This window comes from Emericellopsis cladophorae (genome assembly GCF_022114955.1).
Source record: "Emericellopsis cladophorae strain MUM 19.33 chromosome Unknown NODE_33_length_250951_cov_121_911845, whole genome shotgun sequence".
NCBI classification, from domain to species: Eukaryota; Fungi; Ascomycota; class Sordariomycetes; order Hypocreales; family Bionectriaceae; genus Emericellopsis; species Emericellopsis cladophorae.
The window spans coordinates 129,064-142,545 of NW_026250958.1; the positions used below are offsets into that span (position 1 = coordinate 129,064).

Below are 13,482 nucleotides of genomic sequence, written 5' to 3' on the forward strand. Positions count from 1 at the left end.
GCAGGCCGTGAAGACTTTTTGATAAACCCATGTTGAAATCAGCGCAACGCCTCTTCTTCTGCTCGAGTGACACGATACACACTTTAGCGTCATCTACAGTAACAAAACTCTATACCGGCTCAGTCCAGCGGAGCGGCTCAAGTCGCTTCTCCCTCGCCGTTGTTGTCTTGTTCGTTCGTCTCGTTGCGCTCGGCTTCCTCGTGGGCTCGTTGCGTCGGTGTCCCACTGCTCGCGCTGCCAGGCCTGCGACGCCACGTCAGGAACCACTTCTTCTGTCCCAGAAACCGCCTGGGCTTGGACCCTGAATCGTCTTGCTGTCTCTGGGCCACTTCAGCCGGCCCCCAAGTTGGAACCAATTTCTTGACTTCTGCCTGTGTGCCAGCAGCGGCGCCTCCCTATGCGGCGCGCTCTGAGTCGGCACAGTGGACCACGTACCAAGCCAAAGGTTCTGTTGGTGCGAGCGCTCCCTGGAGCGTCCTTAGATATCCATGCTCTGTCTCGTGTTTTTCAGTAAGCAAGGCCTTGTGGGCCGACTCCATGCTCAGATTGCAGTCTTGGTCTACGCGGACGACGTAGTTAGCCACAAAGGCATAGGGTCGTGAAGCCTCTCTGTTGGTTCCATCGTGCGATTCCAAGAGCTTGATGGCAGACCAGTCATGGCGAAGGACAAGGTCTTCCTCGGGGTTATAGCTGGCAGGCAAGTGGGCGTACTCAGGGTTGACTTCTTGTCCCAGAGCATCCCGGCCTTGCAAATCAACGGGCTCATCTGGCTTCCTGATGGAGGGATATAGCTTGTGCAGCTGCCGGAGGATCACCATGGATGACCTCTTATTGATGACCCAGTCGGGCGTGGCGTCCTCGAGGTCGTGGTTTGCGACAAAGATGCGGATGGCTTTGCGATCCCAACGGAACCCATAGCATAGGTATGTGGGCATGGCGAAGGTGGTCACTACCTGTAATAACGATTTGACGACCGTATCTTGTTGTTTTGAGACGATGATCAGACCCTGAGAAGCACAGTGATGGAGTAAGCGAATGTTGGCTCAAGTGGTGGTGTCAAGGTGGACAGGGGCGTGGAGGTGAGCCATGGTCGTCTTGTTTGATGTGCGTAGAGCGACGGCCCAAATGCCCAATGCTCATCGTACGTGCAGCAACTGCGGCCAGTCAACGCCCGCAGTGGATTGGATTGTGATTGCCTGTTGTTGTGTGCGCCTTCTGTCGCAAGACGCTCCAGTCGTGAGAAAGAATGAGGAAAGGCTAGCCCTGGCCCCTGATTGCCTAAGACATAATAGCACAGTAGCTGCAGTGCCCGGGAGGGACATAGTTTGGCTGGCTTAATTTATCGTACAGTGAAGTGACAGCTCACGATGCAGCGCACGCACTGTCCTCGGCAGTGCAGAGTGCAGACAATATCGCACCTTCATCCCCCGATCCCCAATTCTGCATCACCTCTCCTTCACCTCCGATGCTATTCCTCCTCCAAAGGATGCGGTGCTCTTCGACCTTGGCCTCCAGCTGCCTTGGTTCACTGTGATAAGCGCAGGAATTGTGGTTGTGCCGCACAAAGATTGGCCTGGAATTAGAGCTCATGAACAGATACCAGCAACTGGAACCGCCGCCCAAAGTCGACTTACGATGAAGTACTTATCCAGGCCATCTCGGATTTGTATAACTTATAACACTTGAAATCCGGCCATGTCGCCTGGCTTGTAAGGTCGCGCCTTGTGGTCATGGTCCGGCCGGCCTGACCAACAAGCAAGCGTTTGAAGACACAAACAGGAACGCAGATGACCGGGCGTTGAAGTGAGCTCCCAGTAGCACTGACAAGGGCAATTGCTCGGATCATGACTCAGGTAACTTAGATCAGGCGCACCTCGTCTCATCTTTTTCACGAGTCGGATGAAATCCTCTTCCACATGATGAAGGCAATGAGGTCGGCTGGAGTAGTATGTTACCTCGCGCCCAGTCCAGTCTCATTCCTCCCACGCGAGACAAGAAGCCAACATCCCAATGATGTGAGCATCGCACATTGGTATACCACGCTATTGAAATACGGTTCATTATTTTCCGCAAGTCTATCTCATTCGTCACCGTGAATTTCACTTTTTGCAGTGCTGGGCCCTGGCAAGTTGGGCGCACAACCTCTCCTCGCAACATGGTACGGGATTGCTCACGAGGCTATCGCCATATCCAGTCTCGACTACTGGATCGTCATATACATCTCATGCGCCATTAGATTAGCTGTTCATCAACATGGATATGCCGGACTTCTAGACGGAGCATGAAGATACAGAGCATTGGCCAGAGATGTGGTCCTCACAATCGTGTGTAGGGACGACGGCTGAGCTGACAACCTACCCAGCAGTGCCAACATACTCGGACATACATGTGGAATCGAACGGCCTCCCAAATTCTTGGTTGTATTGAATCTTCGATATGAAGACTATGGAGCTATCAGGCATGCTCCTGGCCATGCTGGCCTCCCCATCTGCCGCTCTTAAAATACCACCACACGTTCAAAATTTCTAGAACGAGCTCAGAAGCAAGTCCGACTGTGACGGAAATCTCTCATACGGATTCCACAACTCGCAATTCGAGCCAGGAGGTCAGTCACAAGCCCTTTTCCGACGCTGAACCCCCGGGGCTAACATCATGCGTAGACATGTCCTACTGCGGCGATAACCTAGATTCCCACGGAATCATCTATCTCCTCGGTCCCCATGGCAAACTCTCCAATCTAGACATCAACTGCGACGGCCAACCTTACCATGCCCTCTCCGACTGCTGCCGCTCCCACGCCGCCAACAGAACCTTCCTCCCCTCCACGAGCATCCGGCATCTCATCGAGGACTACGACGTGGGCATCCCCGACCTCAACTCGCACATTCACTCCTTTATTGTCTTTGGGGACAGGGGCCCCCTTGGCTGGGATACCTCTGACCCGCACGAGTACGGCACGGAGAGGGCCAGTCTCATGATGATCGTATGTGGAGGGCACATGTTCTGCGGTGTATTGGGGGGTGGAGGGGGGGAACGGCACCCATAGCCCGAGGGCGTCCGTCTGGGGGACGAGCTTGAGTCTGGCGACGGCGTGCTTTGGAGAGGGGATGAGCGGGGGCGATGAGGCTCTATCTTCGCATGATGATGAGCCTGACGTGCTCTATGTCGCCTTTACGGGGCGTGATGCTGTGCCTGGCAGAGCCGGGGCCATATGGGAGAGCGACTCTTTAGAGAAGCTTCACGCAAGCGTCGAGCCGTTGGGAGATAGACTGTTGAAGAAGATGGGCGAGGGGTCATGCTCATGGCCTGGACATTGTGAAGGTGCCGTGTGTAGGGTTGCGCAAGATTGTGCGGATAATCTGGTGTGCATCCAGGTGGGGATGCGCCTGCTCGTGGCCTGGGTATTGCTTTGGTACGTCGTCCATCCTTTCTGTAGAGTCTAATTTGATGATGAGGACAGGAGCACGCTGTGACAAGGCACAACAAGATTGTGCTGACGCCATGACATGCGTCCGAGGTTAATGTGCCTAGTATAGGTAGATATGTAAAACGAGGTTCGTAATTCGCTAAGAACTAAGAATGGTATATTGTAAACTACATCAGCGCCGTGTAGTGCCGTTTGTTTTTACTACCGCCGTGCATCATCTTTTTCTGTGGTTGTCATCACGGTGGCCCCTTATTCAACACCCCCTCGACAACCACAACATAGTCCTACCCGCGTGACAAGCGCACGCCACCTTCATGCTCATGTTGGCTTGACATGGTAAATTCCATGCCCTGCACAATATTTCCCATCTCCTCGTCCGAAATGTGCTCGTTGATGAATGCCGTCGCATCTTCTGCTTCTCGGGGCTGGCACTCGTTCTTGGAGGCCAGCGGCAGCGGGCCAGTTGAGGCCAGTAGGGGCCCGTCGTCCTGCAGGATGCCGGTGGCACGCTTGAACCGAGTCAGCCATTCCTCGCTGTCTGCATGGGTGTAGTTCCACGGGTCGTCCTCGTCATAGAGGAGCCAGCGCGCTTGGTGCTGTATCTCGGCGTCGGTAGGGACGTGCTGGGCGGGATTGTTGGGGGACATGGTCGCTGCCACCCAGCGGGCAAGGTCGCGCGAGAGACTGCGGTGGCAATTTGCTTCGTGTAGAAAATAGAGGTTCAACTTGGACATGTTGCCGTCCGCATCCAGGACTGACGGACCGCTCATTGCAGTCGCAGGTGAAACCGTGGTGGCGGCGCCGCTGGCAAAGGGCGTGTTGTCAGTCAAAGATGTATTTGTCTTGGGCAGCGAAAACGTGGGCGAGCTGTCCATTGGCTGTGGCTTTGGCTCGGCAGAGTGGCGAGACTTGAAAGCCTCGAGCCATGTCATATTGTCGGCAGCGGTCTGGTTCCAGCCATCGTCAAATTCGTAGATGATGATACGCGCCTGGCGCTGCAGTGCCTCGTCCGAGAGCTCGATACCAGCCGCGCGCTGCGTCCGCATGTAGTCTGATAACTCTCTCTCCAACCTCGTATAGTTGTGGATGGTCGAGTCGATCACCGTCGGGTCCGTGGACCGGATGAGCATGTCCTTGATGTCGTCTGACCGGGGCAAGTGTGCACGCCGTCTGAACGGAGCGAGCCAGTTTGTCGAGGACGCAATCATTCTCAGCACCCAGTTGGCCACAATGTCTGATGGGTGAGTCGAGACTTCTTCCACACGCCCGACAATGCGGCAAGCCTCCTCCTGCAGCTCGTCGTCCATGGCGGTTAACCCCAATAACCTCTTGGCCCTGACAAACTCGTGCAGCTGAAACTCCATCGGGCACTGCTCGAATAAGTTGTCCTTGCCGTTAATCTTGAGTGTCTCCAGCCTGTTCTCAGTCGCGCCACGCTGGGGACCGAAACGGGCCTTCCTCATCAGACTGTCGTCCTTGAAAATCAGATCACGCAGCCAGGAAACCTGTGTCGCAATACCCTGCAAAGACAAGATTTCGCTGGCAAAAATAATACGCATGCCTTCGACCGCCATCTCCTCGTCTGTCGGGGGTCGTCCGTGCTGCTCGCGATGGTTGCCGTCGAAGAAGGCAAGCTCGAGCTTGATGAGTTCGTAGGCGTTTCGCGGTGTCTCGGGCGCCGAGCCAGTGGCCATGTAAGGGAACGGAGATATGCGCTCATGATGAATAAGATCTATATTTCTCAAAAGTTAGATGGCTGCACCTGATCTACTGGATACTGTAGAGGTCTCATACATGGAGGTATCGAGTTCTCGACATGCTCGAGCACCGGGTTCTCGAAACCCCAGTCACCCTTCCAGTCCGCCATTGAAAAACCCGTCTTGAAGTGCTCTGCCAGGTGATCCACCCGGTACGACCACGTGTCCATGATCTCGCCACAGAAACCACAGCGCGATCTGATCTCTGGCGTTGCCACTTTCCATGACTTCATCGCCCAATCCATGAACTTGACGTTGTGCACGAGGCGCAGATGCTGGTTGAGATGGTCTTTCCGGTAAAAGGTCCGCTCCTCGCGCGTCCGCTCTTGACAGGTCGAGTGATTATGACTCTCTAGGTGCTCATCATCAGGGTTCGATTGGCCACAATAGACGCAGGAAAGCTGGTTTGTGTCAGGGCACACAGCGCGCGAGCCGTGGGGCGCGCACACCCACCGCTCGAGCGACAAGTGCAGTGATTTCTCATGCCGCTGCCAATCGTGCTTCGTCCGGAACGTCTCTGTACAGAAAGTACACTGGAAGGTCTTGAGGGGAGCGCCCAGCTCCGTCTGGTGGTTCAGGCCTTTGCTAGGGGTGGCCCTCCTGCGACGTCGGCGGCGTCCGTGGTTGTTGAAAGGTGCAGAGCCGAAAGAACCAAAAGAGTTGCGAGACCCATGGGAGTAAGCAGAAGATCCATTGCTGGAATGCGAGGTGCCAAAACTACTAGCCGAAGATTGGTTGCAGAGTGACCGACTGGAGCCATCGTCGGTGTAAGGGTGCGAGAATGGGCTGTTCAGCCCAGAAGACACGGCAGATGATGACGCCGTCACAGCGCGGGCAATGGCGCTGACCGATGCAGGTTCGTGCTCGGGAGGCGAGTGTGCCCAACGCTGCAGGGGGTTCATACTCTCGAGAGCTGGCGTGCCACGGCGTTGGGGGATGTCAATGCCACGGGACGGGTAGTTGGAGTGAGGCGAGGTTGCCCGCGGTCCCTGCACTTTGCCTCTGCGACGAGCGTTGGCCAACCAATTCGTGATTTGTGTCTTGCTGAGGCCCGTCTTTCGTTGCAACATCTCCTTCTCCTCGTCGCTGGGATAAGGATGCCTGTTGTGGGTAGTCAACCATGTCTTGAGGATCCTCACAGACTCCCGGGAGAATCGAGCGCCAATCTTGGGCGGAACACCGTCGGGCTTGGGTGCGAAGAAGTTGGTCTCTTCGGCAGTGCTCAGATTGGCCAAGTCGGTAGACGAAGACTGAGTGCTCAATGACCGATGTAGCGGATTCTCCTTGGGGTCGTTCACAGTATGCTCAGCCCCCATGGTAGACCATGGGTTGATGGGGACAGCCTCCTGAAAGGAGCCCGACTGCGGACCGGACATCATGCTGACGAAGCTGCACTCGATGCTGAGCGCAATGCAGCTTGTACAGTAGCCTTTGTAACGGCCCTCTCGGATCTTTTTGCAGACATGACCGCCCATGATGCAGTGACCACACGGATACTCTGGCGTTTCCCAAAAGTCCATGGGGGAATCTGTGCCAGTGGGCATCTCGGGGTTGGCAACGTCGTTCCCCGTCAGCGCGGGAAGATCAATGCCTCCAGCGTTTGTCGCGCCAAAGTGCTCGATGGCGCTGAAGCTGAAGTCATCTTCATCGACGTTGCCAAGCATGAGGTCAATGTTCTCAGGGGTTGGGCTAGGCCCCATGCTCAAGTCAGCGAGAGCAGGATCAATCTCGAAGGACGGGAAGAATGCGTCGTTTTTGGCGTCGGCCGTGGCGTTGCCATTGTCCAAGGTGTCGTTGGCATTGGCGTTCACACTGTCTCCCCAGTTGACGAATTCGTCCAACTCATCCAGTGCTGAGCGTGCAGGAGTCATGGTTTCGGCCAAGCAGACGAGCTCTTTTGTGGGTGAAAGGGCGCACAATGACAGATGACCACGGCGGATATAAGGAATAGGGCGCGCCTTTGCACCTGCTCTCAAAGCCTCTGATGCTATTTGCTTGGCTGGCTGTGCTTCCTCTCTGGGTGTAGCAGTCGACGATGGTGGAGCCTCGTCACAGGCGCCCTTGCTGCAACACGGCTGACAGTGTTCTTAAATTCGAGGAACGAACATTGAAGTATGTCGAGAAGAGGAGAAGAAGAGAGTCTGTTCAGCCGCTCGAGTGTTGAACAGAGTTCTAGTCATCCGCCCGCCGGTTTTGTCAGCACTCTGATCATGTCTGCTGGTGCTGAGTGGCTGGCTCGCTCGCTAACTGCACCGCTGTACGGATACTCCGTACGGAGTCGCCTACCGCAAGACGGCGAAGGCTGGGGTCGCTCCTGCTGCTGGTCGTGCGCCCTTGAATTGACAGGCTGCGTCTAGGACAGTCTATTCCGCACTGTCCTACGCACTCCAACTAAGCCGGGTTAGTACAGTGTCGATTCATCATGTCAGCATCAATGTCCGTCCGGCCCACACAGCCTACCCTGTCTGCCCCACACTTCTTGTCGTCCGGAAGGCGTGCATCTTGGTCGGCGGACTCTCCACCGTTTTATTAGCACTTCTGCTTCGAGTCTTTTTTCCGCAGGACCCCATCCTGTACGGATAGGCTGTATCATCCATGATCCGACACCGGCAACGTGAGTCGCATCATACCTGAAGGACTCCTCCGTACATGGATCCTCCGAGAAGTCCTCTAGCAAGCCAATTCCTTCTCACCGCTGTTCGGCTGGTAGCTACTTCATGACGTTTCTCGAATCATCCTCCTACCGTACCACGACCAAGTGCGCCAACACCATTGACAGCCGTTCCTTGGCAGTCGTACTCCGTACTCGAGTCAGGAACACAGGTCGAGGATCGAGAAGAGTCTCACTGTCGTACCCCACGCGTGCATTGGCTTTGTCCAGACATCACGTTGAGGCAAATTCCTGGACTCGTTATAGTTCGTCTACCGTGCGATATCACTTCGTTATAGGGATAGAGGCTTTTGACCTGGTACTGGCTTCAAAACGAGATAGCTGGCTACAACAAGCCGATGGTAGACATGCATCCCGATAATTCGGTCATCAACGCCATCCAAAGCTCGCAACTCTTGAAACACAATTCCACCCATGGAAGGCCTTCCCCAATGCGCCTCGCTCTGGCCCCCTAACTCCTGAGGGCTTGTCATCGCGTATGCTCCGCCAACTCGTCGCGGCCACCTTTTGCTTCGTCCTGCTAATCGCCCATCTCCATGAGCTCCCTCTCTTTGGCAGCCAGCATCTCGCGCATGGCATCCCTTTCCCGCTGCAGCGCAGCCCTGCGATCAGCCTTGATATGCTCGCCCTCAGCATCGGACCGCGCCGGCGTATGGTCCCTCGTAGAATATGTGCCAGGGCTGGCTGGAGGCGGAGGCGCGGTAGGGCCGGGTGACCGAAGCGGCGGCAGGGCAAAGTCGGATCGTTCGTCGTGTCGTCCACCCTGCTGAGAGGGGTTGAGGATCGACTTGATGGACGAGAGCCTCTTGGAGTTCTCGCCACCGCTCTCTTCCTGTTGATTCCGCGGATCGTGTTCAGCTGACGAGAAGGAACGTTTACGCGTCAAAGACCCAAAGGACGCCGGCGACATGGACGATTGGCGGTCGACCACACCGCCTGGCGCATGTAGACCAGCTATCGGCGGCAGCCGGTTGTCGTCACTCAGGGGTTGGTGCATGTTACGCGGACGCAGTGACTGTTGGTGGTAGGCTGCGAGGTCCGACGCGCCGGAGATTGGCGAAGGCTGCCTGTGACCTTGGCTGCTAGGGCGGGCCGACATGTAATCCATGCCAGAGGGCTGAGCCTCTTGTCTCCGGAAGCCAAGGTTAACGGATCCATCGTCGTTCACAGACCCTTTCTCTGCCAGAGGAGGTGTTTGCCCGGCTTGCGAAGCGTCATCCAGTTCCGCGTCCTCCCCTGCTGGGATTACTCGTTTCCGCCTCTTGATTGTCGCCTTCTTCATTGTCGTCGGCCTGTGCACATTGTGAAGCTTGTAGTAGAGGCCTGCTGGCATTAGCAAGAGTCTGTGGTTCGGCAAAAGGCTTTGACCTACCGCAAGCGTTGCAGATTGTGTGGCCACTCTCATCCCTCCTCCATAGAGGCGTGACCGTTGTTCCGCAATTTTGGCACGCTATGACCACGGTGGTATCGTCTTGCTGATTCGGTGTCGTCGGCTGGGCGGTGGTGAGATCGATAGCATGGTCGTTGATGCTGGTGAACTGGGACGATCCTTCTGTAGGTGTATCTGCCGGGCGGCAACTTGCCGACTTCTGGCCCTTCACATTCAGATTGGCGCTCTTGGACAATCTGTTGTTGAAAGCAGGGCAGCCATAACATCCTTCTGCACCACCGGTCCCATTGCAACGCCCTCCGCCAGGACATGACCCAGTAGGCGTCTGCTCAGCAGAGACGTACGTTGCACCGGGCACATTTGCGTTCGGCTTGGGTGCGATAGATATGGGCTGTCCACTTAGTTTCTCTTGAACGACCTGCGGCGGCTTTTTCAGACCGATGGGCCGTGACGTGTTCCTCGCCTTGTAGTAGAGGCCACATGCGTTACAGATGGTAGCGCCCTGGGGCGATCTTCTCCACAACGGCGTACGTGTTGTGCCACAGTTGCTACCCTCGTCAGCTTCATGACAGGGGATACCGGGACACGAGAAACGTACCTGCAAATCTGTCCGCCTGGTGTATGGCTGCCAGGTGGCGGACTAGGCTTTGCTGCTGACATGGCCGTCGATGAAACAGGGCTCGCTGCTGAGGGCGAGGGCGACGCATCACGCAGTGCGCTGTCCTCTGAGTTTGGTGAGATGCTTCTCGACGTGCGATGGCTGGTGGGCGCTTCTGGTCGCAGGGACATTTCCCCAATTTGTGGTTTCGATAGCACGGGCCGCGACGGCAGAGCCGTGCGCGCCGCCACATCGCGCAAGGACCCTGGGAACCTGTCGTGAGACGGTTGCTCGCTCATCTTGGTGGCGAGGTGCAGTTATCTTGAGCCAGCCGTGAGGTTGTCAACGCGGGATGTGCGAGTCAGAGTCAGATCAGCCTCAACCCTCGTGTCATAAAATGAGTTGACCAGGCATTGAGTCCGGTCCCACCGGATCTTTGGTATGTGAGAGGATAGTGATGATGAGTGTCAAGTGTGTCTGAGAAGACGTTTGTCCTCGGCCACGAAATTAACCCGCAAGCGAGGTGCGAATCGAACAAAAAGCCCGAGGATCTTGACCGAAGGACGGGAGTAGGCGACAAATGAGTCGTCAGCTGACCTAGGTGAAGAGGCGACTGGGCTGAATAATACACCTGACAACGCCCGAGATGTATGTCAAGGAGATCCTGGGGACGATGCTGGGTGACGAATCTTGATCGCGGGGACGATGGGATCGTTGGAGGCTTCTACCTCAGCACTCGTTGCCGGACTGATCAGAGGCCGGATCTAGGATTCGTCCGTGCCTTGAGAAGTTTTGAGAGGATGAGGTGACACTTTGCTTTTGTTCAGTGGGCGCTGAGGCGTCTGTAGACAACAGAGCAAGAACTCGCGATCCCGCTGTGTCACTGAATGCTCCTGCGATGGAGATTGATGTGGTTTGGCACGGGTTGATTATGAATCGGGGATTTGGATCCTGGCATTGTCAGATCCAGACGACACTCAACGGATCTCACCGAATCCCAAGGAGTGTCGCCCAAATCGTCACTTTCGAACGTTGATGCCGGAAGGAGCCAATTAGCGGCCGGTATCAAGCCCCTCAGGTAGCAATGATTACATTCCCTCCGTTTTCATTGGCTGGTCAGATCTGTCGACACCAGGAGGTGGGCCTCGATGCATCTCCAGAACCGCTAGTCTGGGCTAGGCCACAGCGAAGACCGAATTTTGGATAGCGCCATGTTATCCATAGTCCGTACTCCTTACTTGATTCGAGCCTGGACCTCGCAAGTCAACCACAGGCCAATTAATTGAACGAGTGCGATTTACCCAGATGCCAACATTACGTGCTGCGAAGTGCCAGCTCAGCTTTGCAGTTGTTCATGTGCGGTACTTCCCTACTTGTACAAAGACGTGACTGGACTGTCGGCCCCTGCCTTTTCTGCCTTCTTACCCTTCATGTCGGGGATATGCCGAGTCGGTTGAAGTTCTTTTTTCGCTGGCGCGTATAATAAACCACAAGACCCATGATTGACAACAATAACTTAGATCTTCGCTGTTCAATCAAATTTGGCACATATTATGAAAAGAAACTGTTCAGCATTGATTGCAAAATCAGTTCAAAGCTCTGGGCGAGATGATCTGAGTCATGTAAACTCAAGTATGGAGTATTGTCGATGGGTGATCCAATTCCTTTCTTGGCGCTCTGGTCGCGTCTAGAGTCAAGACGCGCCTGCCCGCCACCACGGCCGAAAAGCTACCTCGACGTCATTTCTTTCTTCCCCCAGCGACCTGACCTCGCCATCACCACAATGGCTACGGAAAGCGATACACCCAAACATGAGCCGACACCCACGCCACTTGGGTCAATCCCACAGAAGCGCGCTCTCGATGACGACCACAGTCCTGCGGTGTCTTCGCCGTTGAACCCTGATAACAGGGCCACCGAGCAGCCCCCAGCTGACGAAGCCCCCCATCGCACAAAGTCAGCACGCGCCAAGAAGGACACCTTCAAGAAGCGCGAGGCAAAGGGCACGGACAGCGTGCGCGCAACGCCTGACCCAAAGCCGCGCAGTGTTGGGTTCAAGAGCCTCAAAGAATCGCATGATGCCGAGCTGAGCCCCCTTCGATTCGTCGCACCTCCGAAGCAAACCGATTTTGAGCTTTCGCGAGGGCCTGTCTTGATCCCACACCACAAGGCTACGACCGAAGATGGCGAGGCCATTGAGTTCTTTGAGCCAACAGAGGGGTGAGTGCCACTGTCCAAATGGCTCGCTGCCGGCTTTGACTAACGATACCAGCGTTGCGAACAAGCGCAACTTTCGGTATTCGCATTACATAGGCGATCCTCTTTTCCCATCCATGCTGTACTATCGACAGACCGAACTTGAACCGTACGGACCCAAATTGACCTACGAAGACGCTGCGTCACACATCTTCTTCGATTCGACGTGCCGGCAGGTCACAACCGACAAGGGATTTCGCATGGCCAGGGCCAACGTCGGCGTACGAGAGGGCAGATGGTATTGGGAGTGCAAGATCAAGCAAGGCATCCGGAAAGCCAAGGATGGCGAGTCGAAAGCGCAGACAAGCAACCACGTCCGAATGGGCTGGGCGCGACGGGAGGCTTCCCTCGAGGCGCCTGTGGGATACGATGCCTACAGCTACGGCATACGCGATGTGACGGGGGAGAAGGTATGGATGTCAAGGCCAAAAGACTTCTTCCCACCGGGCGAGACCATACATGAAGGAGATGTCATAGGTCTCGAGATCCAATTACCCTCTGAGCGGTTGCATCGCAGAGTCATGGCCGGCACGTACAATCCTGCGGTCGACCCCCACGAGGAGTTGCAGCCTAAACGGACGGCCAGTGCTGCGAACATTGTGCGCGAACGACCCGCGATTCGACACAAAGCCAACAATTACTTTGAGAATATCGATTATAGCTCGACAAAGGAGCTGGAAGATCTCATGAACCCATCCCCTCTTGGTCCAAATGGTGCCATGGAGGCACCAAACCCGCTGCATGCGTCCCCGAGTCTACGCACGTTGCCGAACTCATCCATCCGACTATACAAGAACGGGAAGCTCATGGGCACCGCTTTCGAAGACCTACTTGGGTTTCTACCGCCCGCTTCGAAACAACAGCAAGGGGCCAGGGATGGGTTAGATGATGGGTCGTTAGGATACTACCCCGCCGTCAGTGTCTTTCGAGGCGGCGCCGCAGAGGTGAACTTTGGACCTGACTTTTGGTATCCGCCTCCTAAGTCGACCAATGGCGATATGGAGATAGAGAGCAACGGAGGAACCGGCGGTGTTGCTCGTCCCCTTTCTGAACGATTCGAGGAGCAGGTTGCCGAGGATGTGGTATGGGACATTGTCGACGAGGTCGATTTCTGGATGCAGGACGGTCAGGGACCTCCGGGCAGCGGAGGCATGGCGAGTGGTTCAGCCAAGGCTGGTCTCACGCATGGAAGAGGAATTGCACAGGACGACTAAGTCAACCACCAAATACTCGGATACCCAGCTGAAAAAGGAACAACACGTCAAGGTTGTCATCACATGAAGAAAACCGTGCACTTGCAGGCCATTCATCATATCTAAAGTCATTAAACCGTAGGAACTAGTCCAAAAGATCATAAGGGTATCATCACATCTTTCCGATGGC

The 13,482-nt window shown here is 55.5% G+C and overlaps 5 protein-coding genes across 5 annotated transcripts; 2 read left to right on the forward strand and 3 right to left on the reverse strand.

Moving 5' to 3' along the window:
* Positions 1-137: 137 nt before the first annotated feature.
* On the reverse strand, positions 138-935 carry J7T54_007260 (uncharacterized protein; the record flags this gene model as incomplete). The annotated part of the gene is made up of 2 exons (XM_051507546.1): positions 138-243; positions 436-935. The coding sequence occupies 2 exons, from the start codon at positions 933-935 to the stop codon at positions 138-140; spliced, it is 606 nt and encodes a 201-aa protein (XP_051361267.1).
* Positions 936-2,155: 1,220 nt separating this feature from the next.
* Positions 2,156-3,124, forward strand: J7T54_007261 (uncharacterized protein; the record flags this gene model as incomplete). Its single annotated transcript, XM_051507547.1, has 4 exons — positions 2,156-2,158; positions 2,530-2,605; positions 2,661-2,983; positions 3,047-3,124. The coding sequence occupies 4 exons, from the start codon at positions 2,156-2,158 to the stop codon at positions 3,122-3,124; spliced, it is 480 nt and encodes a 159-aa protein (XP_051361268.1).
* A 587-nt stretch (positions 3,125-3,711) lies between these two features.
* On the reverse strand, positions 3,712-7,055 carry J7T54_007262 (Homeobox protein-like protein; the record flags this gene model as incomplete). The annotated part of the gene is made up of 2 exons (XM_051507548.1): positions 3,712-5,159; positions 5,222-7,055. The coding sequence occupies 2 exons, from the start codon at positions 7,053-7,055 to the stop codon at positions 3,712-3,714; spliced, it is 3,282 nt and encodes a 1,093-aa protein (XP_051361269.1).
* A 1,320-nt stretch (positions 7,056-8,375) lies between these two features.
* Positions 8,376-10,142, reverse strand: J7T54_007263 (GATA factor-like protein; the record flags this gene model as incomplete). Its single annotated transcript, XM_051507550.1, has 4 exons — positions 8,376-9,178; positions 9,228-9,481; positions 9,590-9,757; positions 9,844-10,142. 4 exons carry the CDS (start codon positions 10,140-10,142, stop codon positions 8,376-8,378), a joined length of 1,524 nt encoding a protein of 507 aa, XP_051361270.1.
* A 1,484-nt stretch (positions 10,143-11,626) lies between these two features.
* On the forward strand, positions 11,627-13,313 carry J7T54_007264 (COMPASS component BRE2; the record flags this gene model as incomplete). The annotated part of the gene is made up of 2 exons (XM_051507551.1): positions 11,627-12,063; positions 12,116-13,313. 2 exons carry the CDS (start codon positions 11,627-11,629, stop codon positions 13,311-13,313), a joined length of 1,635 nt encoding a protein of 544 aa, XP_051361271.1.
* Between the last annotated feature and the right edge of the window lie 169 nt (positions 13,314-13,482).